The sequence below is a fragment of the Prorops nasuta genome, unplaced genomic scaffold (genome assembly GCF_024137725.1).
Source record: "Prorops nasuta isolate Cenicafe-Biocafe unplaced genomic scaffold, Cenicafe_Pnas_1.2 PNAS00021, whole genome shotgun sequence".
NCBI lineage: Eukaryota > Metazoa > Arthropoda > Insecta > Hymenoptera > Bethylidae > Prorops > Prorops nasuta.
The window spans coordinates 2,566,007-2,593,920 of record NW_027116818.1 but is presented as its reverse complement, the minus strand read 5'-3'; the positions used below and the strand labels follow the sequence as shown (position 1 = coordinate 2,593,920).

At 34.4% G+C, this 27,914-nt stretch overlaps 1 protein-coding gene across 1 annotated transcript; it reads right to left on the bottom strand.

Moving 5' to 3' along the window:
• Window positions 1-78: 78 nt before the first annotated feature.
• LOC136780939 (prolactin-releasing peptide receptor) lies at window positions 79-27,586 on the bottom strand. Its single transcript, XM_066739558.1, has 7 exons — window positions 26,682-27,586; window positions 18,923-19,102; window positions 17,712-17,806; window positions 16,560-16,712; window positions 9,018-9,209; window positions 5,880-6,014; window positions 79-2,073 (listed from the first exon to the last, which is right to left on the bottom strand). Exons 1-7 carry the CDS (start codon window positions 27,036-27,038, stop codon window positions 1,812-1,814), a joined length of 1,374 nt encoding a protein of 457 aa, XP_066595655.1. The 5' UTR covers window positions 27,039-27,586; the 3' UTR covers window positions 79-1,811.
• Window positions 27,587-27,914: the final 328 nt, after the last annotated feature.

Below are 27,914 nucleotides of genomic sequence, written 5' to 3'. Positions count from 1 at the left end.
TAGTTAGGAGGGGAAGGAGAGGGGGGGGGGGGGGGGGGGGAGAGAGGTAGTTTTGGTTTTGATGAGAGACCGATACAAAGAGGGGGTATGTGTAGGAATACAAGGGGAAGGGTTGCATATATATATATATATATATATAATTGCATGGAAAAGTAGCTGAAGGATCGACGATCCTCGATAGGAATCCTCGGCTTAAAGTTTCGATCAAGCTCGCTCATCGCGAAGCTTATTAGCGAATTTCGCTAATTATCCAGCAATGGAATCCTCGAAACCTTTGCTGCTGCTATTTGATGCGTGCACGACGCGAAGAAACTTTGCGAACAAAAACATATTTTCTCCCCATATATAGTTTTTAATCACCGCAATTCCGAAGCTCTCGCAACGGCCTCCCACTTTCCAATTGGAAGTAATCGTGTTTCAATTACTATTTGCTTAATTAGATTGATCATCGGACAAGCGGTTGCAGTGCGTCGAAACAATGCTGCGCCACCATCGAAAACAGATTTCACTCCAATTGCGTTATAAATAAATTCAACAATTATTTTCCATAACGCTAAATCCTATCTGAAAAGCTGTGTCTTGTACAATATCCTCATCGATACACTATATATATATATATATATATGTATATAATTATTAAAGGGAAGTATCGATGAAAAAGGAAAACGAATCAAATTTATGATAGAGGCCTGGACCTTGCTATGATGGAATTTTGCAAGAATTTACCCCGGAGGCAGATGAAGTTTCGACGTGAAGAATATTTTATATATATATATATATATCAACGAAATTCTTTAATCGGCTTAGAAACAATAAAATTATGGCGTTCCAATAATCGGATTTCCTTAATATGCAAAGCCGGTCATTGGCGAACGTTGCAACGACGTCCCGCAGACAGGTTATTTTTGACTCTTTGTCCTTTGGACGAGTCACAGCTCCATGTGCCTCAGGCGAGTTCAGGAGGGAAAGCAGCAGAGTGATTTTTGATTCGTTTAAACAATTATACAACAACGACTAATAAATTTTAATAACGACGCCCTGCATTTTTCCTCGAAACGCTCTCGTATAAACGATATAATCAATCTTTTGTCCCCCCTATAAGAATTCCGTGCGAAGCCCTTCAGGTATAATGAACAAACGAAACGACTCTGGGAGCTAAAGTGTCTACGAAGATTTCTGAATAGAAAAAATTCCACATTTTCGTATGAAATTTAATATACCACGTATATACAGTCGGAGAACAGAGAATTCCCAGAATTTTCGCGATTCTCAAAACCTCTCGCTAAATAATGTAAAGATCCTCTTGAAAATAAATTAGAAAAAAATCTACTCCTTGTGTTCCTGTGCTTTAATAATTTCCCACTCGCTGTCCGAAAGAATTAATTCGTGAGACATTAAGGGTTTTTAAAGAATTAAATTTCCTCGAAGAGTTATAAGAGTCCTTGAGCTAATTCTTCGTAACGTTTAAAAATTATTCTACCAAAAGTCTCTTGGAATAATACTGTTTCTCGTTCAAGGTCGTATAACAGGAAAGTAAAGTATATAGACGTCTTTGAAATTCAAAGAGAGCCACGACTCTTTTACGATCATTATTTTAATAAAGAGAAAATAATTTTTTATCCTTTCTTTTTTATAGTTATTTCTATATATATATATATATATATATATATATAACAGTTTCGAGCCGATAAAATTCTCTTCGATTATCGCGCTCGAAACGATCAAATTGATGTTTCGTCAAGCGCAATTTTATTTCTAGTCTGGAAAGATTTGAAAATAGAATTTTCAACGTTTACGATCTAGAGGAGCAATCATTGAACGAGGCTCATCCTGTGGACGTTGTTGGTGGGCAGATTGGGGCTGGAAGGAAGAATCACGCTGCCCCTCGAGCTTCCTTCGCTGTTGCTTCCGGTGAGGCTGTTGGCTCGAAAGTGCTGAGTGTAACTGATGGCTGAGCGTTGCGCTTTTCTTTTCGTTGGAGTTTCCACGGAATTCGACCTCGTCCTCTCGGCCTCTCGGACCAGTCTCCGACTCGACACCCGGAAGTATCCTTGCAAGCGCTCTTTGGTCGATCTACAATTAAGGAGAATAAGAAAAAAAAAAAAATAAATTCCACTTGCGCAATGTAATGTCTCGTTTGAAAGTTTATCGATAAATCAAAATTCTAGTGAGCAATTCTTAAAAACAATTCTTCGGTACTCTCTTGTGGAAACAAAATGTGTATTTTTATTGTACGTGCACTCTACCGGAAATAGCTCGTTGAATAATATATAGTATTTCCGTCTTTGTTACAAAATTCTACATATACTAAATAGTATATATATATATATATATATATATAAGAGGAAAAATCTGCTATGGCGACACAGCTCTTATTTCGTTATAATTATTATTATTAGCTATATATTCTTCGAAGAAAGCCGCGACCATTGATAAAAGCTGAAATAAACGGGAATAACATTTCCGTGAGAAGAAGTAGCGTGGATGAATTTGCACAATGCAATGGAGGGTATTTTCGCTATATATTTCCATCGAGTGAATTTCTGTCAGAGGTAAAAGTTAACTGGCTCGGCAGGTATTAAGCTTGGATGCCTTGTTTACGTGCCTTCTATCGAGCGAACGTGATTAACGCCACTATTGATAAGCTCGGTGTTACCATTGAATACAAATTCACGACAAACTTCCTCCTTCACCCCCTCCCCTTCCCCCACCTCCACCACCCCTTCCGTTCTCATCCTTCCACCTTTCATTCTCCCCCTTTTTTACTCCTTCCCCACCATTCCTCGTCACTCCGATATACCAGTGACGATGATGACGACGATGACGATGATCCAAATGAAGCAAAGCAAAAGAAATTACAATTTCCCTTACCAATTTCACAAGTGGCATTTTCATTAGGGCGTTTATTTGATTTTGATTAGTCTTCATTAATATTAGATCGTAGAGATTATTTTCAGACACGTTTTGTCGACCTCGCGGAAAATTCCTGCAATTTGCACGTGGCGAGGCGAGGAAAAATAAGGAGGAATATTGATTTTGGCTTATAAACACGACTAATGAAGCGATGAAGCATCTGCTAAAACGAGAGAGAGGGAGAGAGATGGTCGAACCTTAGATTTGGGGTGGAAAGATATACACAAATAGAATTTAGCAGATAAATTGGGTTGGGGGAGCAGCCTCTCTGCTACAACAGATATGGCTCAACGGAGAGGCGTATACCGACATTACAAAGCAAAAACTAATTCCAACGTAGCATCGTTATTTCTATAAGGATTTTAATGTTTTTCGAGAAACGACGAGAGTTTATCTACACAAGTTGGATAATTTTTAACAAAATGAAGGAAAATAAATTGTTTGACTAATCAAATGGTGATATCGAAAAAATTACATAAATATACACATTTTACAACCTACTTCTGTAAATAATTTTCTTGCGTTTTTAAAAAGCTTGATCGATTGAGGATCCGTCAAAAAATAACGACGTTATAGGTGGGAGAAATCAATAAATCACGAATTGTGCTGACGAGGCGTTGTTCGTCTGCACGTAAAGTGCAGTGAGTGTCATATTCCTTTCATTGGAAAATTGTGTATCTTTCGACAGATTACGATGTTAATTATAAAAGTTTAATCCATTGTTGAGAGAGAAAATAGATTTGCGTTGGAAGATTATAAATTAAGTATTCAATTGTTGAGTCATAATTTTATAAACTGGGATTGAGTATTTGTCCAAAGCACCTATTCAAATAACAATATTTATTGATGACTGAAATTTCAGATAAGTGTTGAATAAATGTAGATATGTCTTCCTATTAGCGAGTTTATTCGAATCTTTCTCTTTAATGTTGGATCATAGCACTATTTTTCCCCTTGCAATACATATTCTCTTCTGATTCATAAAATCCTCTACTTCCGATAAAAATTCATTACTTTAAATTTTAAATCACCCTTCAAATTTATTATTCCACCACTCTGTCTTCGCAAAAAATTCACTCTTACACTTTCTTCGAATTTTCTACAACTTTTATATTTATATAGAGGAAAGGCTGATGTTGAGTATAATTATTCCGGATACTTAAATAAAAAACGCTAGTTTAAATGCTCTTTCTATAAAATATAAACATCCGTTTAAGTGGAATTTGGCTTTAGCAAGCATTTAGAATAATATTTTATTTAAAACTACGCTCTTTTTTTCTTAATAATTTTTAAATGTTCGTGGCTACCCGGCTTTTCCCTGGATTTAACATTTTAAATTCTAACTTCGATCGATATACTCGTAAAGAAAAAAATACATTAATCTAATTTAAAATTGATTACTTCTAGATTCTTCAAAGAAACTGTGCTAATTCATCATTGCATTCCTTAATAAAAATCTAAAAAATTTAATAGACAAATTCCAAAATAGAATGATATAATTTTAATTGTAAAATGCCTGCAGTCGATTGAATTCAAAGATTACTTTTTTTATGGTTAATTTATACGAGGTATACACAGAGCTGTAAGCTTTTAAGTTCGTTTAAACCGTGTGTATATGTGTATGTGTTTGGTTGCAGAAAGAAATCAATTTAGCTAATGTGCTAATTATATAAAGCTCGATGCTAATCTGTCCCAAAAGTATTCTGACTGTGTCAAAATGCTGCAAGCTCGACAAATGTAATTTTTCCACATTCGCTTAATGATAAAATATTTACAATTGCATTCATTCTTTATTCTCAGACCATATTCAACTCTCGTTTTACCATGTATGATGAAAATAAAGTATCAAATTATTTTTAATCGCGAGTAAATAAATAATTACTAGTGACTACGAAAAAAATGCACGATTCATCGACATCCCGCACATGGAAATGCTAAAACGTAACTTTAACTGGTGAAAGATGATAGGAATTTCCGGAACGGGAAGCGGAAGTTGCAGTGTACCGAGCAATCGCATCTGATTGGCGCGATCCAGCGCGGTACCTGCTTAAACCAATCAGATGCGATTGCTCAATAAGTGTCCAATATCCGGTCCTCGTTTTGGATGAATCTATTGTTTACCGCCTATCATACAGTTACGTTTTTGAAGCTCCACGTGCACGTTGCCAGTGAATCGTGCGCCGGAATTTTTCGTAATCACTGACAATTATTTCAATATACGCGATTAAAAATAATCTAATATATTATTTTCATCACATATATGGTATTTCATTATTATATTATCACAATTGTACCGATTTTTATAAAAATTAAATTCATTCGTTTAATTAATTAAAGTACCAGTAGCGTAAACGTGTATATTCTATTTATTCAAAATTACTTATACTCGGGCTTCAATCAATTAATAATTAAATGATATTTTATCAAATAATATAATAGAATGCAGTATGTGGTTGAAAGTAAAAGCTTTTAACAAAGATCCGTCGAAGAATCAAAAAACACTGTAAACAGAGTGAGTGAGCGGCGCGTGTGTGTGTCTGTGCAGTGTTTGGGTGCTTGCAGCGGCCAAGGACACCAGCCTCAAGGACTCTTCTAGCCTGTAAGTTTAATGTTTTGATTTTAAAGTCCAATGAACTTCAAAATTAAATCAGTAGAATTTAAGTGAATAATATCGTTTGTCTTTGTTTGGAGTGGGCGACCTCCTCTGGGGAGTAAGCAGCACGCGTATCGGACATCCGCGTGAAGCAGTGATACTTTAAAATTCGCGTCGTAAAGTAAAGTTTAAATATCCGATTCGTTTAGTGGGCGTAGTGCCGTTTAAAAATATCGCGCGTCGTATTGCGAGTGTAAGAATGCTTCGTATATCGAGCAAACGAAAGATTACTTGATCCTAATTGAAGAGCTTTTATGTACTAAATTTGGACTAGACGTACCTAATTTACGATTAACAATGTCCTCTTAATTACCTGCTCATTTGCCAAAGACTGTAGATTCCAGGAGTCGTTATAGTCGGTACAAAGGCAACCCAGACAAAGATCGTGTAGGTGATATCGAAGTGCTTCCCGTTCTCGTAAGTCTCGATCAGCGCCAACTTTGCCAATCTGCGAAACGAGGCAAAACACAAGGCGAAAAATATCAGATCTCCGCATAAATCACATTAAAGTTACATAAAATTATACATTAGTTTTTTCACAACCCATGCATGCCTCCTCATCCATTTCCCTGGAAAACTTTTAATGACCAAACCAGCAGTCATTTCTTAGCTCATTGCTACAGTTTTTATATCATTCTCTCCACAATATTATTTCTCTTGGCACAATTTTAATAAACAAAGCAGTCATTTTTTAGCTCATTCATATAACTTCTGTGTCATTATTTCCAGAATATCCTTTCTCTTGGCAAAATTTTAATAACTAAACCAGTCATTTCTTAGCTCATTCGTATAGTTTCTACATCATTATTTCCACAATATCCTTTCTCTTAGCAAATTTATTTCTTGCCACTGAGATTCAACTATCAAACATTGTCCAGTCTCTCATCGATGGATTTCTATAATAGGTTCTATATATACATGTATGTGTACGGCCTTTACGACGATATGATCATAATTCGGTGGGAAGTTTAGGGATGAGTCGGCGTTAACGAGCTTGGGCCATTTAAATCCGTAATTTGTATGCGAGAGGACGCTTAAGCGGCCACTGTGGAGAGGAGAGTCGTTCAAAATTATTACTATTTTTGGTTAGTTTGGTTTGGATAATAGGGCCTGACCCACACCTCAACGCGTACTCATTGCAGCCTAAGCGATTTAGCTTTTAAGTCGTTTAAGCTATAGCAACAAATCTCAATTCCCTGCACAACATTCTCTGCCATAATTTATAATTATAGAGCCCAGCAAACTGCATTGTAAGACTTAACCTTATCTGATTCTGTGGGCCAAATCATGTTTGTTTCTAAACGGATTACAATAACCTTTGTTGAATTTATCACCTACATCGATTCCCATAATCTTTATCCTATAAATTTATCCATATAGTACATAATCCTCTTTAACAAGGTTTCCTTACATCTTCTTAAAATCTTTTGTGAGTATAAATTAAAATATAAGAAATAAAATGCTACTAATACCCTTTAATTCCAGTCCCTTTATAAATAACGCAAATACAGAAACTCGATTTTGCTCGACTCTGTGGTATTACATCTTTTAAGACCCATCAGTCTTGTAAAGCAAGGAAAATACAATACTTATATTCCATTCTCTTGTGAGAAACGATGACAATATGCTTGCAGATATGCAGTTTCGTAAAGAAAGGAATATACAATAAACTCGGGTACAAACTGCAGCTATATCTATATACTGTAAGTTATACTTTTTTATTGAATAAACCTTTTTGAATTTATCATCGTCGATCCCCATCATTTTTTCCACGTATATGATGCATGACTAACTAATAATTCTTTGGAATGATATTAAAACCTATAAGTTTATTTAAAATTTAAACTATAAGAAGTAAAATTTTGTATATATCAGTAATATAGGATTATTCATTATAATTCTCTTCACTTAAGGATATAAATATAACGAAAATATAAAAAAATCCTCTTCTTCTTCTCGATTTTAGTATAGGTATTAAGTTACTTTAGTAGAACCTATCAGTTTTGTAAAGTAAAGAGAATAAAATAACATCGAGTGTGGAAACTGCTACTACGCTATATACTACGGTGTCGAATAAAGATTAGAGCTTTAGAGGAAAGTGACTAGAGTTTTAAATTTTCCTGTCGCAATGCTCCTTTGGAAGCTTTCCTGTGGTTTATCGTCTAATCCTGTAAGGTTACTTTTTCTTGGTCAAGGCTTGCTCCGTCTGGTCGAGTTGATCGATAGAGAGAAATCTTTTTTCTTGGAAAAAGAAACTTTGGAGGGAAGACGAAGATGCGGAAGAGTTTAACGAAAAGAGCAGCATTCGAGCATATCATTCAGGATTAATGAATGTGAAAACTATTGGCCTGATTCTAACTCGTATAAAATGGTTTTGCTTATTTCGACTCTAATTAAAGAGGAGAGTACGGATTGTCTATATGGTTATGACAATAAAACGCTCGTGGAATAAATTATTCAATGCGAGTTAAAGGATAAAATAGTCGACTATTGGCTTTGTTCGAACTTTAGCAGGTATATATCAGAGTAAAATTACTAATTGGCGCAAGAGAGACAGAGAGAGAGAGAGAGAGATGGAGTGAGTTTAATTAAAGCTCTTAAACATTATAGCTACGACATTTAACACTTGCTGATCAATAGTCCATAATTGTATCATAAACCAATATTAAGTTATAACGGAGCAAAGTTCAACTAGCTATTCAACATTGAATTACAAAGAAAATTCCTCCTAGCAAAATATATTTTTTTGAGGAGGCTGTCTCTTTTGAAGGTTGTTTTTTCGAGATCTTTTTAAGGAACCATGAAAAACTAGTCCATAATTGTATCATAATCCAATATTAAGTTATAACGGAGCAAAGTTCAACTAGCTATTCAATATTAAATTATAAATAAAATTCCTCCTAGTAAAAAATATCCTTTTAAGGAGGCTGTCCCTTTTGAAAATTGTTTTTTTTTGTCATCTTTTTGAGGAACCATGAAAATACAGTATATTGGAACTTTTATATCATACTTATTAATATTTAAAGGATGTTCGGGGATTTTTTTCAAGGTAAAAGTAAAGAAAATAATCCATTATATAGCATTCTGATACCATCCATGTAAAAAAGGACGGTACCCATGATATTTCAAAGAGTTATTAACCAGTTTCTCTTTCATTTCACACACTTTTTCTGTACAAGTCTAGCTGTTGCTTGAGCTAGAATAATTAAGAAATATTTACCAAAAACCTTTAAAAAACATCATTCAATGTAGACGAACCATTAAATTATTGATGTAATATGAATAAAAACATTGAAGAAGATTTACATTTCTACGATTTCCTTTACCATCTTTTTTATTCGTTTTTAAGTGATTCATTGCTCATAAAGGGGGGAGGAATGTGGTAATATTTATAATTAATTGAAATAAGGCTTCCTCGAGTTTTTATAGGAGAGAAGGGAGATGAAATTACCTAAGTATCATCAGAGGGCACATGCAGGTTGCGAAGGCAGTCACCATAAAAACAAGGTACTTTTGGGTACGTTTCTCCTTCCTGATGTCCAGTTCCGTGTCGTAAAGAGTGTGCGACATGGAAAACCTGGACAATCCAACCGACCCGCCTATTCCACCAGGTGCATTATCCCTTTTACCTTCACGCGTCGACCTGGAAAAACACATTTTCATAAATCACATTGCAAAATTTATCACAGTTCCAGTCTCTACTCTATACTCTGCCATGATAATTATTAAACGAGTATAATATATATATCACGTGTATAATGTTATAAGAAATGTTAGTAGCAGACCTTCTATAAAGAGGAAAGAGTTTCAAATTGCTGTTACGTAACTGCTGATATAAAAGTATAATATTTCCTTAAAGTTGGAATAAATCATTTAGAAATTCGCTCATCATAAAAACAAATGGCTTCTTCCTCTTCTACGAAATCAAATTCATAGTCACGTTTCCTGCACGAAAATTGAGAAGGATAATTTTCGCAATATTTAGAACTCTGGTTAACGAAGGCGATAAATTATATACTGCTGCACGTTGGTTCGACTGGCCCAGTGGACAAGGATGAGAATCACGAAAGGGTAAAAATGGTTGGAGAACGGATTAGGTGTAGGAATAAAGTGGTGAGAAAGGTAGTGTTGGGGGGGGGGGGGTGCAAAGGAGCAGAAATGCACTATTTTTAGAATTAATCGCAGTGGTTAAGAGTTTCTTGCTGAAAGGAGAGATTGCACGTGCTTTAACAATATAAGTATGTGTGTGTGCGTGAGAGAGAGAGAGAGAGAAAGAGAGCGAGAGAATAAGTATATTGCATCGCGTTTGAAAAATCGTAGGGAAAAAGAATGAAAAATTGTTGGCCGATAGAACTTTTTCCCCCATTTGTTATAACCTATATGAAAATCGCTCGTGCGCATATCGAGGTCTTTCAGGCTGGCTCATCTCCGCACCGCAATTACATTTCAGTTTTTCTTCCCTATTTTTTCAACGTTACAAAGCTTTAATCTTTCCAGCTTATCGTACTTCGTGACTTAACGGACGCACCTGACCAACGACGCAGCGATAAATCGAACGCATGCATCGATATATAAATCCAATGAACAAACTAATATTTGCCTGTTTTTACAATTGGAACCATGCTACTTCATAAAAACAGCTAAATTTTTACATGGTAAAACAAAATCATAAAAAAAAAACAAACAGAATTAGAATCCTTTATTATGCTCGATTTTCATTTTTTTCCCCCGTTAACAATTTTATTGATAAAGCATATTTTTTTGCAAACGGTTTGATTTGTTGATACAAGAATAAAGGGAGTAACCAGATGATTATTTATTTACTATATATATATAAAGCATATACTGGTTAGGTGTAAGGATTCAAAGAACGTATTTCATTAGAGTCTGAGAGATGAATAAAAGAGGGTTTGGTTTCTTTTTGGACGAGGGTGAATAATGGAAAGCACTGATGACTGCAGCAGCTATTGAAAGAATTCCTGTCTGAATTCTCCTTTTAAACGGGATGGCTAATGGCTCCTTTGTTTTTTCTTTCTCTCTCTCTCTCTCTCTCTCAGTCTCTCCCTTAATGCATTTATTGTCATCCTTCAGAAGGGACGCGAATGTCGAATATATACTATATATATATATAGCAGTCAGAGATAGAATGGTTCCTTGGTCGCAACTTGGTTAAATTATATTCTTAGTTTTATAGCGAGAGCGTCCTCTCTATATAGGCTTACGTTAAAGACCAGTATATACATATATAGTACAGGACACTGTTTTAAAGCCCATACTCCTCCGGGCATTTTCTCCTAGACGACAGCGGCGACAGCCTAAGTGCCAGCTGAACGGAATTTATTGTCCTTTTCAACAAGATCGTTTCTCGTCCACATGTTCAGCTTCCTAAAAGCTTCGCATGTATAAAAGCCCTGCTGAAATAATAATGAATAGCGTGCAGGGGCAGAGACATATTGAAAAGAGCCTACGTGCAAATATCAGGATCATCAAACGACTGTTAATTGATTCCTTCTCTGATTTGATTGGAAATTAAATTGTAGCTTTGCTCAATGGAATCCTGTGGATTAATCCGCGAACTAGAGGCCAGTGCGCGAGCGTCAAGAGTTCTAGTACGATCAATTGAATTTTGTATCCGCACATGGGAAGGGGGAGGGTGGATGGATCTAGTTGGATGCGATGATTCACACCAGCCGAGATTATTGAAATCATAGTATGCATTGGTGTGAGTGAGAAGAATCGTGTTAAATGTAGTTGTTAAAGAGAGGTAGCGAGATGTTTCATTAGAATTTTCTGTTTTAAAATAATTATCTATGTATAAAAATTAAATTTGATACTGAATTTTAATATATTAGACCAAATGGTGACAAGGGTACGAGAAAACTATTATTCATCACTTAAAATGTTTTAAGGCACAGGTGTAAAATTCTTTTATTATCTTTGTAACTGTACAAGGGATATGAATTTTTTATTTTTTTTATAAGACCTTTTTGAAACGTTTTTCGATTCATGCTCAAAAAGGTGTTTTTCAAATCATTGAAATTTCTTACATTTATACGAAGAATAACAGAATTGTACGTCTATTGTGGTCTGGAATATTTTAAGTGGTACTTCCTGTATATGGTAATTCGTACCAACTGAGAGAAGTCAGTAAAGTTCTACATTTTGTAGAACTAGGATGAAAATTCACGCATGGAAATTCTAATAAGATTTACGGCTTCCTTCGGACCATTGAGGAAACTGCTATTTCTTCTTCGTCTAGTTTTATAATTTAAAAACTTGCATCCTTTACTAACTCAAAGATGTACCATGGCAGAAGCTTCAGGTGAGAGTAAAAAAATAATACATTTCAAAATGACCTTGTCATCAGGGTGTCTGTGGTCCAACTGAATAGATTTTTTTGCAAAAAGAGTAAACGTATACCATTCGAAATAACTGGAAACATTCTTTTTAGCGAGATCAAATAGACCTCTTTAAGAATTTTTAAACCAAATACATAGATCTTTGAATTTAGGTCAATTTTCCGTTAGGTGTTTCCAAACTTTTGAACGGCAGCGCATATTGGCGATGATGAAAAATTGCATTAATGTCACCGTGCATGGAAATTCTAATGGAATTTTCTCTTTTTCCAATCTTCTTCAGGGACCTCTATCATCGTCTGCCAGCTTCATGAAATACCAGCAGATGGCTAGAATAGTCGATCTCGCGCTTATCGCACGCTTATCCTATTATACTTTCCGGAGATACTTATCAAAATAATAAAGTTTTCATCCTTATATATACAAGGCATCATTTCTTATTAAATTAAAGCAAAGATATAAAATTAATAAAAACTTCATATCATGATAGAAAATAACTCTTTCTACCCTTATTTCTTTTAGAATAATATCATCTATATATTAGCAATTAAAAATCGAGAATATTTCTTCTTCCTATACATTGTATAATTAAAAACTGCAGATGTTGACTATTAAATGCGGCTTAGTATAGTAATTCTCAATAAATAAACCAACCCTCGTGCGCGTCAGCTATTGAAAATTTTGTAGTGCACAATTCTAGGTAATGTCTGATCAAACTATGACTTAACTACTGCGAGGAATTTTTCTCATTTTTCCACAGCTTATCACGTATTGTGACATTTCAATTTTTAAACGATTCAAATAAAATCAACTTCACCTATAAATTCTATGTACCATGAATATTGAATTAAAAATAATCAGTGTAGGATTTCCAGTTTTCTTTTAGGTATGACGGTCGCCAAGATTTTTCAGTCACTCTGTATAATTATTAGAAAAAATATGCTTCTCATAAAAAGTGGTTAGTATTGCCCTCTGAATCAAATGCAATATTACAGAATTAAAAACACTTTCATTTTTTAAAATAAATACACGTGGTCACTTTGAGTTTTTAAATAGCACCTTTTGTTTTTTTTTATTGCATAGTTTTGCAGCCTATTTGAAGAGCTTTCCAAAACACTATATTAATTTATCATTTCATCCAGTTGTTTACGAGATAATTCAATTTGAAATTGCATATAGGTGTGGGTTTGGATGTTTGGATAAAGTAGGTGCGTGACCGCTAGCGTACCCACGCATAATCGCTCACCTACGTATACTTTTAAATCAAAATATCTCGTAAATGTCTGAATAAAATGATAAATTAACATACACAGTTTTCGGCAAGATCTTGAAACAAGCTACAAGAATACGTAATAAAACACAAGAAGATCCTTTTAAAAGTCTCAAGGTTACGTTATGCATACATCTGAAAAAAGTTCTTATATATCTTTAATATCGCATTTTATTTATAGTTCGTTGCTGATCATTTTCAATCCAAAGCACTCTTTTTCTAAAAATATTTAAAAAGCTTGAAAATTCATGCATGAATACTGCTACGCTATGGAGAGACACCCTGTATATTATACCTGATACAATGTTAACGTGGTACGTACGTAAGTTATTCTTCGTTTTCCTCGCAAATCAACGATTTAATGAAACTCGCTGCTAAATGCAGAGGAATTTTACCTTTCAGCCTGAGTAATAAGAATCATTATATTTAAATATAAATATATATCTATTACAATTTTACGTTATATATTTTACCATTTTTTTTCTGTTAATATGAAATATCTTTAAATCATATAATTAATAGAAAAGAAGAAGCAGATTGCCATTTGGAAAAATTCATGCCCGTTCGCGGTATTTTCTATATACACTTGCGACTTTACAGACCTACACATGAAACAGGGGCATGAAGTTTTGATGAAATCGACGGGATGGACGACGATTCGTTTGGTGCAGGTTCAATCGCGGAAGATTACATTAAATGCTCTATAAATTACTGTGAATTCAGTCCTATCGAGCAGACAGACAGACCTAGGCAGAGAGAAAAGCCACACGGTGCAATAAGTATCGATCTGCTCATTGCACGATTCAAGTTGTTGCTCATCCGCTTGCCTCCCGAGTTAATTTATCTTTAACGTGTGTGGGAGCAGGGTTGGTTACCCTTTGTCATTCATTGGTCATGCATGACACTTTAAACCTCGAAAAGCTTTATCCGTGCACTCCAAGTTATCGAGGAAGGAAAACGTCATTTAATGTCCAGCAGCGATAGTTTCCTGCTGATTGAAGTTGATATATATATATATATTATATGTATAGGAATCCGATATCGAGCCTTAATCCTGATTGCTTAAAAATAGAATTATGAGCAAGCTTGTGCGATCGTTGCTGTAGTTTTAGGATCGTCGTGCAAAGATGAAAATTTTAATTAAAAATCCTCGTAAAGCATGCACTTATTATGATTGCAGCGAAGGGCGTTATTTAAATTTTGCAATAGGTGTTTGCAGATGAAAAATGCAACAGTTTGATGATGTTATTTGTTAATCTTCATAATGATAATGAAAGTTTTGAAAATATTTAATTTAATTACGATTGGAGTAAAAATGAGAAAAAATTGAGGAGGAAGAGAGAATAATTTAAAGGTTGGAAAGGAATACGGAAGACATGCTGAGGAGGTTGGTGCATAAAGTTTAGGTACTTGATTGAAGAAATATATTAGCCAATAATAATAAATTCCCAAGTGTGCATGTGGTCGACCTTAATTAGCTTACGTAAGCTAATTAAGGGACAATATCGAGCTTCTATTTGACGAAGAAGATAATAATAAACAAGCGACTATCATTACGGTTACTTGATTAAAGTAAATATAGAATTTCATGGAGATTCCTTAGAAAAATACTATATACAGAAGGTCTGAATGATAATGTCAATATTTGCGGTAAATATAGCCATGATATTTACACTGATCAAAGATTTTCAAATATTTCTATATATACACTGTGCTTCTAGTCGAATGCTTCGTAAAAATCATTGACAAGCATCCATAAGCTGCACATATATAAATAAAATTGAAGCATGTAGATGGACGTTGAAAGGGAGTCTTATCGCAGTTAGCATCAAAATCGTATATACAGGGTTCGCCGAATAAAGTGGATCAGGGCGAAAAGTGTCTAAAATCGCGATAGTGAACAATTGGCATATGATTGGTTGATAATAGACAGAGAGATGGACCATGACTTGCTGTCTCTCTCTCTCTCTCTCTCTCTCTCTCTCTCTCACTCTGATTTCTCCAGCTCTTAAATTGACAAATGGATTTGGCTTATTGGAAGGAGCAATAAGAGTGACAGAGAGAAACAAAAACTGTCACTATTGTTCATCTCTCTGTCCATCACCAACCAAATCATAAGCTAATTGTCTGTCATTGTAATTCTACACGCTTTTAGCCTTGATCCACTTTAACTAGTGAAGCCTGTATAAGAGTTGTTGGAATATAAAAGCAGAAAAACTAAAACAATTTCATTAAAAGAATTAAATATGGAAGCCGGATTGCTGGAAGGCATCGGAGCAAAGGAAGAAATTTTTACTGCGGGTAATTTGCAGATTGATTGCGAGGGTATTGCATTGAAATCTGTTATGATTGTTCGTGAAGTTGTCAAGGCTTGGTTTGCGAAATGTTAGATGAAAATTGTCGATAAGGATCATTAAAGAAGAGCAACCTAACTCAGTACGTTGAAAGGTCCAATTATCTTTTTCTAAACCAAGGAAAATACAAGTTTGATTGGAAAAGGTATAGTTATAGGTATAAATATATATATTTACTATACAGGGTGGACCTCCGAAAAGGTAGAATTTTAAGTGTTTTTATAAGAGACACAAGTATTTTTTAGAAAAATATTTGGACGTGTCAGCGAATGATTTCAGAGGGCCATAAAGTAACCACATAAAAATATTCTAGGTGGAGGAACTCGAAGGTTATACAAGTGACCTTGAGTTTTTAAAATGCAATTCCCTATTTTTTATAAATTGCATACTCTTGCAGCTTATCTCAAGAGCTTTTCAAAACACTATATTAAATTATAATTTCACTCAGTCATTTACCAGATATTTCAATTTGAAGTTGCATATTGATATAGGTTTAACTGAAGTAGTGTTCGTGATTGCTACGCATTCACACGTATATTCGCTCACCTATACACATACAGTGAAATCGAAATATCTCGTAAACGACTGAATGAAAAGATAATTTAATATAGTGTTTTGCAAAGCTCTTCAGATAAGCTGCAAGAGTATAAAATATATAAAAAATAGAAAATTCCATTTAAAAACTTCAAGGTGACTTTTATAATCTCCCTGTGTTTCACCTAGAATATTTTTATGTATTATAGTTATCTCTCTCGTGGTCCTCTCAAGGCATATAATAACTTCATCCTAGTATTTTTCCAAAAAATACTTGTGTTTTTTAAAAATATTTCTTTTCATCTTTTCAATGCGCTACCTTTTACATGAAGAGAGGAAATGATAAGGTTTTTGCTAGGAATTTCTATGGACTGTATTATGCTTAAATCTGTATTTACAGTATATGTGCTCTGATTAATCATGAAGGGTTGCGAGGTATACGAAATGTTTGATCAAGAGTTGAGAAAATAACTTCTTACGTGACATCATTGCTGACGTTGCTCCCATGTCTCGAGTAAGAATCTGTCGAACGGGCCTCGTACATTGGCAAGGACAGAGATCCTTCCTGACGTTGCAATTCTCGACTGGCCTTTACGTACAAATAAGCCGTAATAGTCAAAGGCGCCACGTAACTGCAAAACAAGCAATGACATATATGCATATTATTTTAAATATCCCTGTGTAACATAAGCCATACTTAAATCACAAAAATCCTCATCAATTTGCATGCATAATTGCCTGCAAATCCTGCCTTTTCAATTATTTTCCATATTTTTCAATAAAACTTTTAGTAATAACGTATATGCATTCACCAATTATATAACCACTGCTTTTCGTTAATTGTTCAATTTTCATTGTGAGACTCTCTGTCTCCTCTCTCTTTCTCTAATATATTTAAAATTAATAATTTATGTGAATTCGTGCATAATTTAATTATCTCGTTTAAAATGTTCCCCACTTAAACCACAAAGTCCCCATTGACTCGCGTAACCTGAAAATGCTGCTTTTTCGATTGGATGGTTTTTTCCATAGACCGGAAATGCGATAATTGTGTACTGCATTTTTTTTTCTCGTTTTCACTTTCCATCAACATTTACACCGACCTCAAACGTCTTAACTCGATTGTCGCTTCAACGATTTTCAATGAAGCTATCATCCGCACACACTGGCTAATTTATCGTACACAGATCGAAAGAGAGAACCGCTAATTAGTCGATAAATCATTAGCCTGTCGGAACAAAGCTGATAAAACGAGCAATCTTGATCACGCGAATTGTGGAATTCAACGAAACGTTCATCGTTCGTTCGTACAAATATTTATCCATTAAAAGTCTTTTTTTTCTCCAACGTATAAAATAATATGCATATATAGTCCCTCTAAGTGTGATATTTTTTTTATATATAGGAATAACCCTTGGAAAAAAGGTAGGCATAGAATAATGGTCCAATTATGCGATGAATGCAATATACATGTTACGTTATATTATTCTATCTACGTTTGTAAATAACATTATAAACAGTATACTATATCATATAACAGTGTACACTGTATGTAGCAGTTACAGGAAGTTGCTAAAGAAAAAAAGAAAAAAAAATTCACTGGAGAGAGTAAAAAATAAAAGTTTGCTCACGTCCCAATGAACAGCCCTCGCATATATTGCTGCATATCATCCTCCAAATTGACAACGCAGATCCCAAGCCCCTTGAAATATGGTTTCGTGTATTTCTGCAACAGTAATTTACATCCCTCGTGGAATAAAATCTGCGGATATCACCAAAAATACGATAAGGCGTGAACTGAATAGATTATTGTACTGTATATGTATATGTATATTTGTATATATGCAAAACAGACGAGATAGGGATTGTTGAAGCAGAATTATTCAAGCTACTATGATTGGTCTATATTATATACATATAGTATAGCACAGATCACTAGTCATTGAACAAATTGAACAGACATCAATTTATATGCTTTTTTTATTTTCCATTTTTTAATTCGCTGATTCGATTATTATTTATACTATTTATTATAAATATAATGCAGGATTCGAGCGATGAATTATATTATACGATTGAGCGATGTTTATCCGATATACGAATTAGAAGCACCGAAATGGAGTTATTACCCCATTCACCAAACATAATAGCACAGTTAGAATCCAGAGAGCCCGCATGCAGTTTCATTAATATACGAGTCGAACGAGAGCTTCCGGCACGTGGCACACGACACGCATCAACCCACAATTGAAATTTGCCGATTTAACAATTTAACGGATTATCGGATGGAAATAATTGTTAAATTATATATTATTAAGAAAATAATTTTCTCTAAAACGTTGAATGTATACTCTTTGTGCTCCTGACGAGTGACAATTTTATAGTTTAATTTTACTTTAATGATTCGATTAATTAATACATTTTTCCCATTTATAATATTAGCTAATATATTTCTCTCGGTGCAATCAATAATCAAATGAATTCTCACGATCCGTATACATCAATTTCGTGTGTGCATTTGTCCTATTTATTTATTTAATTTATTGGCTTAGGGGGTGGAATTCTTCTATATATAGTATTGACGAGGGGTTGAAAGAGAGAGAGAGAGAGATGAAGAAAAAAGGGAAGTGTGAGAGTAAGGTAAAAAATGTTTAGAGTATTGATGAGAGAGGATAAAAAGGAATAAAGAGAAGATTGTACTTTTGTCAGTGTAGTGTATATATATATATATATATATATATATATATATATAGGTATAGTAATAGGAGAACGCGGGGTGAATTTGAAATGATGGAGAGGAAATGTAGCGGGATCTGAGAAGCTAGGGGGAGTCTCGGCTTACCTCAAGGTCAACGTATGTCATGTAAACTGGATAAGGCAGAACGATGCAAACAGCGAAGAACCAGGAGCCCAGAGAGCAAACGAACGCAGGAACCCTCGGTCTGCCAGGATCGCTCAACGCTCGATATCTGTCCACGGCAATCATCAAATGAGTCATCATACTCACGTGAAATGGAATGTCCTGAAAAATCGATTTTTTTTTCATTTTTCCGCACCGTAAATATTTGCAATTAAAATTAATCAAATAAACCGACATAAGCTTACGTTGATAAAATTTTCTTTCCCAAATAATTAAACGTTACGCAATAATTTGTTGAACGACCTAATCGAATATTTCATTCCGCAATGATTCCCATCGGCTTATTCGTCATTTATTGCAAAAAAATAGACGTATATTCTGCAGAGAGTTTCAAAGCTCTCTGTATATATGATACGTGCGAGGTTATCATGTATTAATATCGAGCTCGATCATCCTACTGGATGGATTTTCCCCTGAATTAGATTATTGTAATGTTAATTTCAACTCGCACGGGAGCGAGAAAATTGGAGAAATATTGCAGTGCTCTCTCCCACGGGAGAGGCTGAAGATAAAAAAGGAGGGTAAACAAATTTCATTTGCAGGCTTATGTCTATTAATGGCGACAGAAATGTCAATCGAATAAAAACTCGATGATTTGTTTTTTATAAAAAGTCTATTATTTAATAGGCAATCGAAATATTCGCAAATTCAAATTAAACAGTTTGTATATATTTAAAATAGTCGAAACTTTCGTTTAAAGGTTTTATAGAGTCAATTTTATTGTTATAAGAATAAGAATATTGAGTTAAATTTGAAAGTTCGCAAAATGCTTATATTCTTTAATTAGATAATAATATTAATATTAGGTAACTAAGGTGATTTAGGTAAATATGATTAATTACTATAATAATTGATCGATAAACGTTACTACTTTTTGGCTCTATGGTATACAAAACTGATTGCTTCGTGTGGTTTAATTTTATCGATAAGATTTATTGTTTCCATAAATATTTTATCGATACCTATATAATGCATTAAAATTATTTTCAATATTAGGAAATACAAGTGGATTTTAATATCGAGCTTGATCCGTAAATCTCATTGGAAAGATGCGTGTACAAAGTAACCCACACTAATTAGAATCGAATAGAACGAGACGATTTTAGTTTATCGAGTGATCCAAAAACATTGAAAAGAGAAAAATATAAAGTGAAGAGAAAACAAGGGTGGAAATGGATAAACGCGTTGAAATAGACTGCATAAAAGCCACGTGGTTTCTCCGGTTTCGTTGAAAGTTTAAATCCCGTCACGAAAGATCCCTGGCAGAGCACTACCACACGTCAATCGTAATTTCCCTCAGGCATGCTCAGCATACTTGATTTTCCTACTGGCAACAACACCATTTCGCACCCGCATCTCTCACTCCATCTCTCTCTCTCTCTCTCTCTTTCAGCTAAAAAGGGCTAATCAACCTGTATATCCGTCTTGAAAAGCATCCCCGAAACATTTGCAATTATTACACTACTGAATCTGTATTGGTATCAAAACACATTTTCGACAAGAAATCTGCAACACTTTTCTCGAACGATTGATCGATCTTGAGGAAAATAGAAAAAAATAATATATATGAGCATGGCGCGAAAATGGCATAAATATATATAAGAGTGGGTCTGAATGAAATATGAACAACGATAATGAATATAGTATAATACAGTGAGTATACTATACTTATATATATATATATATGCAAAAATGGAAATGAGGGGAAATCGATGGAAACGTATATATATATGTTGTGGCTGGGACAAAGGGTAAGAGGTGGCATACAAAGGGAGTTTTCCAGAACGCTGCGCGAAATTCTACAATTGCTAGAATGGAAAAGTTCCGTTTCGTCTCGCTGTTGGTCGAATTTCAGAGAATGGCTCGGCTGGAACGGGGAACAATTGTTAAAACCGGTTGTCGAGTCAAAAATATAGAGACAAGCGGAAAGGTCTCGTTTCTATAAAGGATTGTGCGCTGCGCGATTTTCAACTTTTCATTGGCGCGCGCGTGTCCTTTCTATAATGTCGAGTTTTCGAATTCCTCTTGCTCCTGTTTTTTTATTCTATTTTCTTTCACAAAAATTCGGGCGAGAAATCTGCACGAGCTTGTTGCAATTTTTAGATTACCTTTTTTTACCATTGTGTATATGTTATTAATAGTTTTGTGTCCAAGGACGAAATTCGTGGACCAACCATCCTAACTCATCGGTATCGCGTACCACCACCGTTATAAAAAAAGTGAATTTTAATTTGATGCACTTTGGGACGTGTATGCACTCGGGAAGAAAAATGGGGATCTCGAAGACGTTATGGCCAAGATCGGAGGAGACGTTCGGTTAATTAAAAGTAGGAACTGGTGTGGTGCTACTCTGCGATTAAATAATGAGGGAAATCTAATACGAGGACGATTAATCTTACTCTTCTGGAAACTTGTGGAGCGAGTGCAATCAGCTGTACAATATTTGGCTCAATGGACTGAAATGAACAGACGGGCGCACGATTCATTGATTAAAAAGCGAAAATTAAAAGAAAAATTTACGAATTTTCGTCTTTGTATTCTTGCCACTGGACCCCGGATCTTTGTACCAATACACCTTTCTTGTCATTTGTTCGCTTGAAATTAACTATCAAATTATTGCATATTCTATTTTTTTTAAGAGGGTTACACGTAATTATTTTATTAAATTTTGATAAGTAATTTACATCTATCGGGGCATATGTATACTTGGAATTTTTCTACTGTAAGGTATGTGGTTAATTATATAATACGCAGATATTTCACGTCGATTCAAATTATTTATTATTCACGCATTTCTCTGAATATTGCACATAAGATCGATATTTTCATCAGAAGATGGAGAAATAAATAGATATAGTATATAATATACTATACACATAATGTTATATAGATGCAGAGAGTCTCCGATCTGTCTTTACCACAAATCATTCCTTCATATTGGCAGTATCCAACTTCTCTTTTATTTATACATATATAAGATCCACCAGTTAAAACACACCTTAGAGTGTAGTTATAACCAGACGTGTGTCCTTAGCTATATATAAGATATTTTTTGCGCAGGACTTTTTTGAAGTGTCTTAAAATTTGCATTGAGAAAGGTCTTATCCAAAATGTTGATAACTTTAATAGTTAGGGAGACACGTCTTTCTACATCCATGCTATAAGTCGTTTTAACTGGCGGACCCTATATATATATAGTTAGGTAAAACCTGCTGGAAAAGCTTTGTCCATCAATAACAAAAGTTATCTTCATTTCCATAAAACCCGTTCTCGTTTTCCACGTATTAAAGTTTTCACCCTAATCTGTGTTGGTAGAAAATTGTATATATAAAAAATAAAATATATAATAGTCGATCGAGTAATAAATTGAATAAACGATAAATCATCCATTTTACCAAAATGTAAATATAGTTTGATGGATACAAGTTTAAAGTCGGCGACCAATATAGAGCAAAATTATGAGCAGTAGCGTTTAACGTTTAGCTGATCTACTTGATGTAAGAATAAAATAATTAAATTTTAATTTGTTTCAAGCTAGGTCAACTTGTCAGTTGAGCTTTTACATTTAGAGAGAAGATAGTATATAGGTAATTGTAATTAATTGTACAGGATTAAGTGTTGTCAAGCTTGCAGTTTTTCCATCGAAAAGTTGACCATGAGAAAAAGTGAGTTATAAACCAGAGTGTCTGGAAATACTTTCGTAAATTATATTCACAAAACTTTCCAACCAGGACAAAATAACTGTTTTTTTTCCTCGATGGTTGAGATAGACAGACAAAAAGAAAGACAGAGCAATGTTTTTTTTCTTGATGGATATACTATGAAGTAGTATTTTTGAAGAAAACAAATTTTCTTGGTACTCTTTGCAATTAGAGAAATCGTTGTAGGATGATAGACGGAGAATTTTTATCCGTAGAACACAAATACAGAGGGTCTGAGTTATTTTCCTTTCGTCTCCTGTGGCGAGAAATTTCCATGCTGGTGTTCCAGTGGAAATAAGGCTTATTTATCAGCCGTCTTCAGAATAAACCTGTGCGACGGAAAGAGTAATGTTATATATAGATATATATGCGTATAGTATATAGGTACTTTGCGAAGAAATCAAGTTTCCTCGAGATTTAAGAATTAAGGTGATCGTCGAAGGGCCATAGACAGTGAATTTCAATTTTTATCCGCTACAGGATAGAACGAATACAGAGAGTTTAGATTATTTTTTTTTCATCTCCTCTGGTGAGAAATTTGCATGATATCGTAATAAGTTCATCGATAATGTTCCAGTAGAAATAAGGCTTATTTATCAGTCGCATTCAGGATAGACCTTCAGGACAGAAAGAGTAATGTTTGTGTACTTTAGGGTGTTCGGTATTATAGTCGTATCAGAATTTCTTTGTTCTCACCCTCCAAAAGTTTTTATTTATGTAGAAAATGAGACTCCTGAAAGCTCTGATTTATCACATAACTGTAAAACACTTTGTTCAGCAGTCGAATTTTAAATGAAAAATGCATAGGTTTTAAAGGTCTTTAGAAACATTCGTTATAGCTTCGAACAAAAGCGTGGTAAAAAAAAAATGATAAAATAGTGATTCTGATATGAAATTCAATTCTCTACAGAACAGAGATCTTGTAAAATTTGGTAAAATCAATATTTAGCTTGTTATTCGCATTAGAAGCGTAAAAGATCTTTTGTTGCGAATAAAACAGTAAATATTGATTTCACTGAAATTTTACAAGATATCCTTTTTTTCAGGGAATTGAATTACCTATTAGAATCATTATTTCACAATATTTTATTATTGCAGGATTGAAGCTGTAATTAATATTTCTAAAGCTCTTTAAAATCGATGCATTTTTTCAGTGAAAATTTATTCGGTTAACGAAATGGGTTAGAGATGTGTGAGAAATCAGGCTTTCTGGTAGTCTCATTTATTGTAAAATTTGAAAATTTTTTAAGTATAAGAGCAAAGAATTTCTGGCAAGCTCATAATAACTGGCTCTCTTAATGTACATTATATGCGTAGTATAAAGAGTGTCTCAAAATTTCTGGTCAGATAGCCAACCTTAGATAGAAGGACCGATCCTAAGAAGAAAACTGTCATATGTCATATTTTAATAATGTTAATAGCTTCCTAGTTAGATAACAATATATTTAGGTCAAGAGTCTGCATAAATTATTACGCAGCTTGATAATTATCATTAATATTGACTAGATTTATAAGAGTTTTCTATTGATATGATAAATATAACAAAAATCTTTAATAACTTTTTTTCATGTTGTTCATATTCTTCAAGGTATACATTGAAATCTACTCAAGCGTAATTTCGCCAGATCGATATAGTCTACAGAAAATATGATGTAACTTGATAAATGTGAACAATATTAAAAGTATAGTTGAATGGTTTTATGTTGATATATGATGATAGGCAATAAAAAAGCTTCAATAGATTTTTTTCATATTATTGGTATTTATGAGTTTCATAACAATATGTTAAGAATAAATACAATGTTCTATAACTTTTGATAAATATATCAATAATACGTAAAAAGGAGTCGTTATAGTTTTGTATCAGCTATTACCAATACCTATACAAAAATAATCTACACTGTATTGAATACTGCTCTTATTTAACGAGTCACCTTTTATATCTTTTGTAGACTATCGACTTAACAAAATAACGTATATATAGACATACTTTTATTTAACTTGATAAATGTCAGCACTATGCAAAAAATATATTAAATTTTTTATCATTGTTATATCATATGTATAAAAAAACTCTTACGAGAGTTCTTCTTAATATTATTAGTATTTACCAAACTGCATAATAATTTATGCAGATTCTTGGCCTATAAACATATTGTTACGTAACTCGGAAAATATTGACAAACTTAAACAATTCTACAAAGTTTCTTTCTCAGAATGATCTCTTCTATCCAATATTCCACAGAAGTAAGTCATTCGTGTTGTACGTACCCTCTACAGTTATTTTTTCGAATAAATCAAGTTCTCTTGAGATTTAGTAATTAAAGCGTTCGCCGAAGGACGATAAACGGTGAGTTTTAATCTTTATCCGCTGTAGGCCAGAACAAATACGTGGAATTTCGATTATTTTTCTTGCATCTCCGGTGCTGAGAAATTTGCATGGTGCAATCATATTATTGATAATGTTCCAGTGGAAATAAGGCTTATTTGTCAGGCGTGTACAGAATAGACGACGTAGGTAGATAGCCTGAATCAATAACACATGAATTCTTGTCACGCCAGAAACAGGACGATGAAAATTGCGATGTTCTCCCTGGATGGACGGGAAGTGGGAAGAAAGATGGAATTGCCAGAGGAATAACTCCGGAAGGAGCCGATAAATCTGCCGAAGATCCGTTTTTCGATTAAGAAGAATATCGTTAACGAGATGAAGAAGGATATCTAATCCTACCATTCTTGCCACCCTCCCAACACCTATATATATATATATATATATAGATATAGCTAGTCCATTATCATTGTCTCCAAGCCGAAAACCCTGCATCATTTGTCAGCGATAAAAACATCCGGACTAATTCCCACCCTTAATATATCCACCGAGCCATTCGCCTCCCAGACGTTTCCCCATTTAGCATATCAATTTTTTATTCGATCTTATTCTCATTAATTCCCCTGAATTTTTGCACCCAACAACTCCGCCTAATACGTATCCATCATCGTCTTGCTAACTTTCATCTCGTTTCTCCCACGAGATTATTCGAGCCTCTTTTCCTTTTCGCCCTACGAATAATTAATTTCAAACAAATAATTATAAGAAAATCTTTGCAAAAGTTATGCAGGTTTATTGCGACGTCAGTTGGGTCTCGCTCGTTTCTCTCAAAGTTCCTTTAATAACACAATAATAATAATAAAGCGATAATATTAAATCTTTATCCTGACGCTGACATCTTTGAATGAAATACAAGACGTAGGGAGGTTCGTTCTTGAAGAAGCTTAAAAATCATAAATTCGATAAAAATGGTTAAAAGAAAGGAAAAGAGAGAAAAAAGCTGTAATGGGATTTAGGGAGATGGATTAAAAATCAATTTATGGGGAGTTTGATGGAGATGCTTCTTATTCGTGCGTGCGTAGGATGTTGATAAAAGATTTTTCCCATTTTGCTAATAGTTTTGCAATGTCAATCGGATCTTCCCTAGTTTCTCTTTGTGCACGCGGCATTATACCATCCTGTACACAACGGAAGAAATTGCTTCGTGAAGGAGCAACTTCATTAATTATTTGCTAATTCAATTTCCCCAACCCGGCTAAATAGGTAAAGTGTACGGAGTACTTTTTTCTACGGTGCCACGACGTACAACTCGGATGCCATAAATATCATCAGAGCCGCGATTATTCTCGATAGAAATAATAAATGTTAAACTTGTATAATAAATCCTCATTTGCACGTAGTTTCAATTGGCAGATAAATGCTCGAGTTTTTCACTTTGGAAAAAAAAGAAAATCCGAAGAAAACACTTAGATCAGAAACTGTCCATAAGAATAATACACGAGTTTTTGAAAAAATAGAAAAATATAGCAACATGAACTATGTGGTGGATTAAAAATCAATAAATGATCAGGATTTTCATATTAAATGTTTCTATATAGTATAAGATATTCATATATCAAAGTATGCAACTTGAGAGAATTTGTAGACTCACCTGGAGCATCGGCAGGAAAAAGCAGATGAATTTTCCAAAGATCCAATTTTCTATGAGCAGAACCGCCAGGGAGATGGGCAGGGCGAAGACGGATTTGATGAAATTCGTGATGATGATGTTGATGAGGAAGGCATAAGTCGGGTCTCGGTAAAGTCTGTGCTTCACTATGTGATAAAGCATGGCGCAGTTCATCAGCACACCGGCCACTATCAGCAGTGCGTACATAAATATGAAAAACGGATATATGCCCGACACGGTTGAACGAACGCGCGGTTTCGAAAAGTCCCAACTGGCGTTCTTACGCCCACTCAGATAATGGGCAATCATCTCCAGATACTTATCCGTTGCTGATTCCATTTTTACGCGGCGGGAAAACCCACGCAACGCACCAAAGTTACTCGACCCTTATCAAGTTCAATCTCTGTGATATCCTTCGGTAGCTGCAAATACACGCGACTCTCGTATAAACTACATCCTCAACTTGCATGTCCAATTCCTCTCTGATCAATTATCGCACCGATTCACGATCAGCATTGAGATACATAACTCAAAAATTGAATAAATCGCTGCTGATTTATTTTCTTCCTCCTTTTCTTTATTTTTAAAAGGCTTTTAACGTTGTCCAGGAGAAAGTAGAAGAAACAAAAGCAAAGAAAGTAGAAGCGAGTTTACTACATTTTGATTTTTCTTCATCTCATCCGACCGGAAGTTTCTTTTTACTATGGAGAACTTTGTATAGTTTTAAATTTTTCTAGTTTTTTTTTTATTGTTTTCTGTACGAATAATTTTGTTTAATTGGGTATTTCACTTGGTTTATTATTGTATTATTAGTGATTTTTTTCTTGCTTGGATTTTTATATAATTTCGGTGTTTTGTTTATGGCGGGGTAAAAATGCGTTATGGGCTTTCTCACTTGTCGGAAGCGCAACGCAAACTGACACTGCAGCAGGTTGGTTGGGTTTCGGTAATTTGGTATAGATAGGGTTGGGAGAGAGAGTGAAAATATCGTGGTATACGTCGGACTATGCGCAGGTCTGCATCACTGAACTGTCCTTGCGCGAAAGAAATAATCTCTAGTAACAAAAATCTCCCGTAAGCTCCAGCAGGTGTTTTTTGCTAGGGTGTACTTTTCAAATCTCTCGGTGAAACAGTTTTGTTAAAACTATTCTTATATTTCTGCTATTCGATATGATTTATTGATCATTTTTACTAATAAATTTTATCGCACAAGTG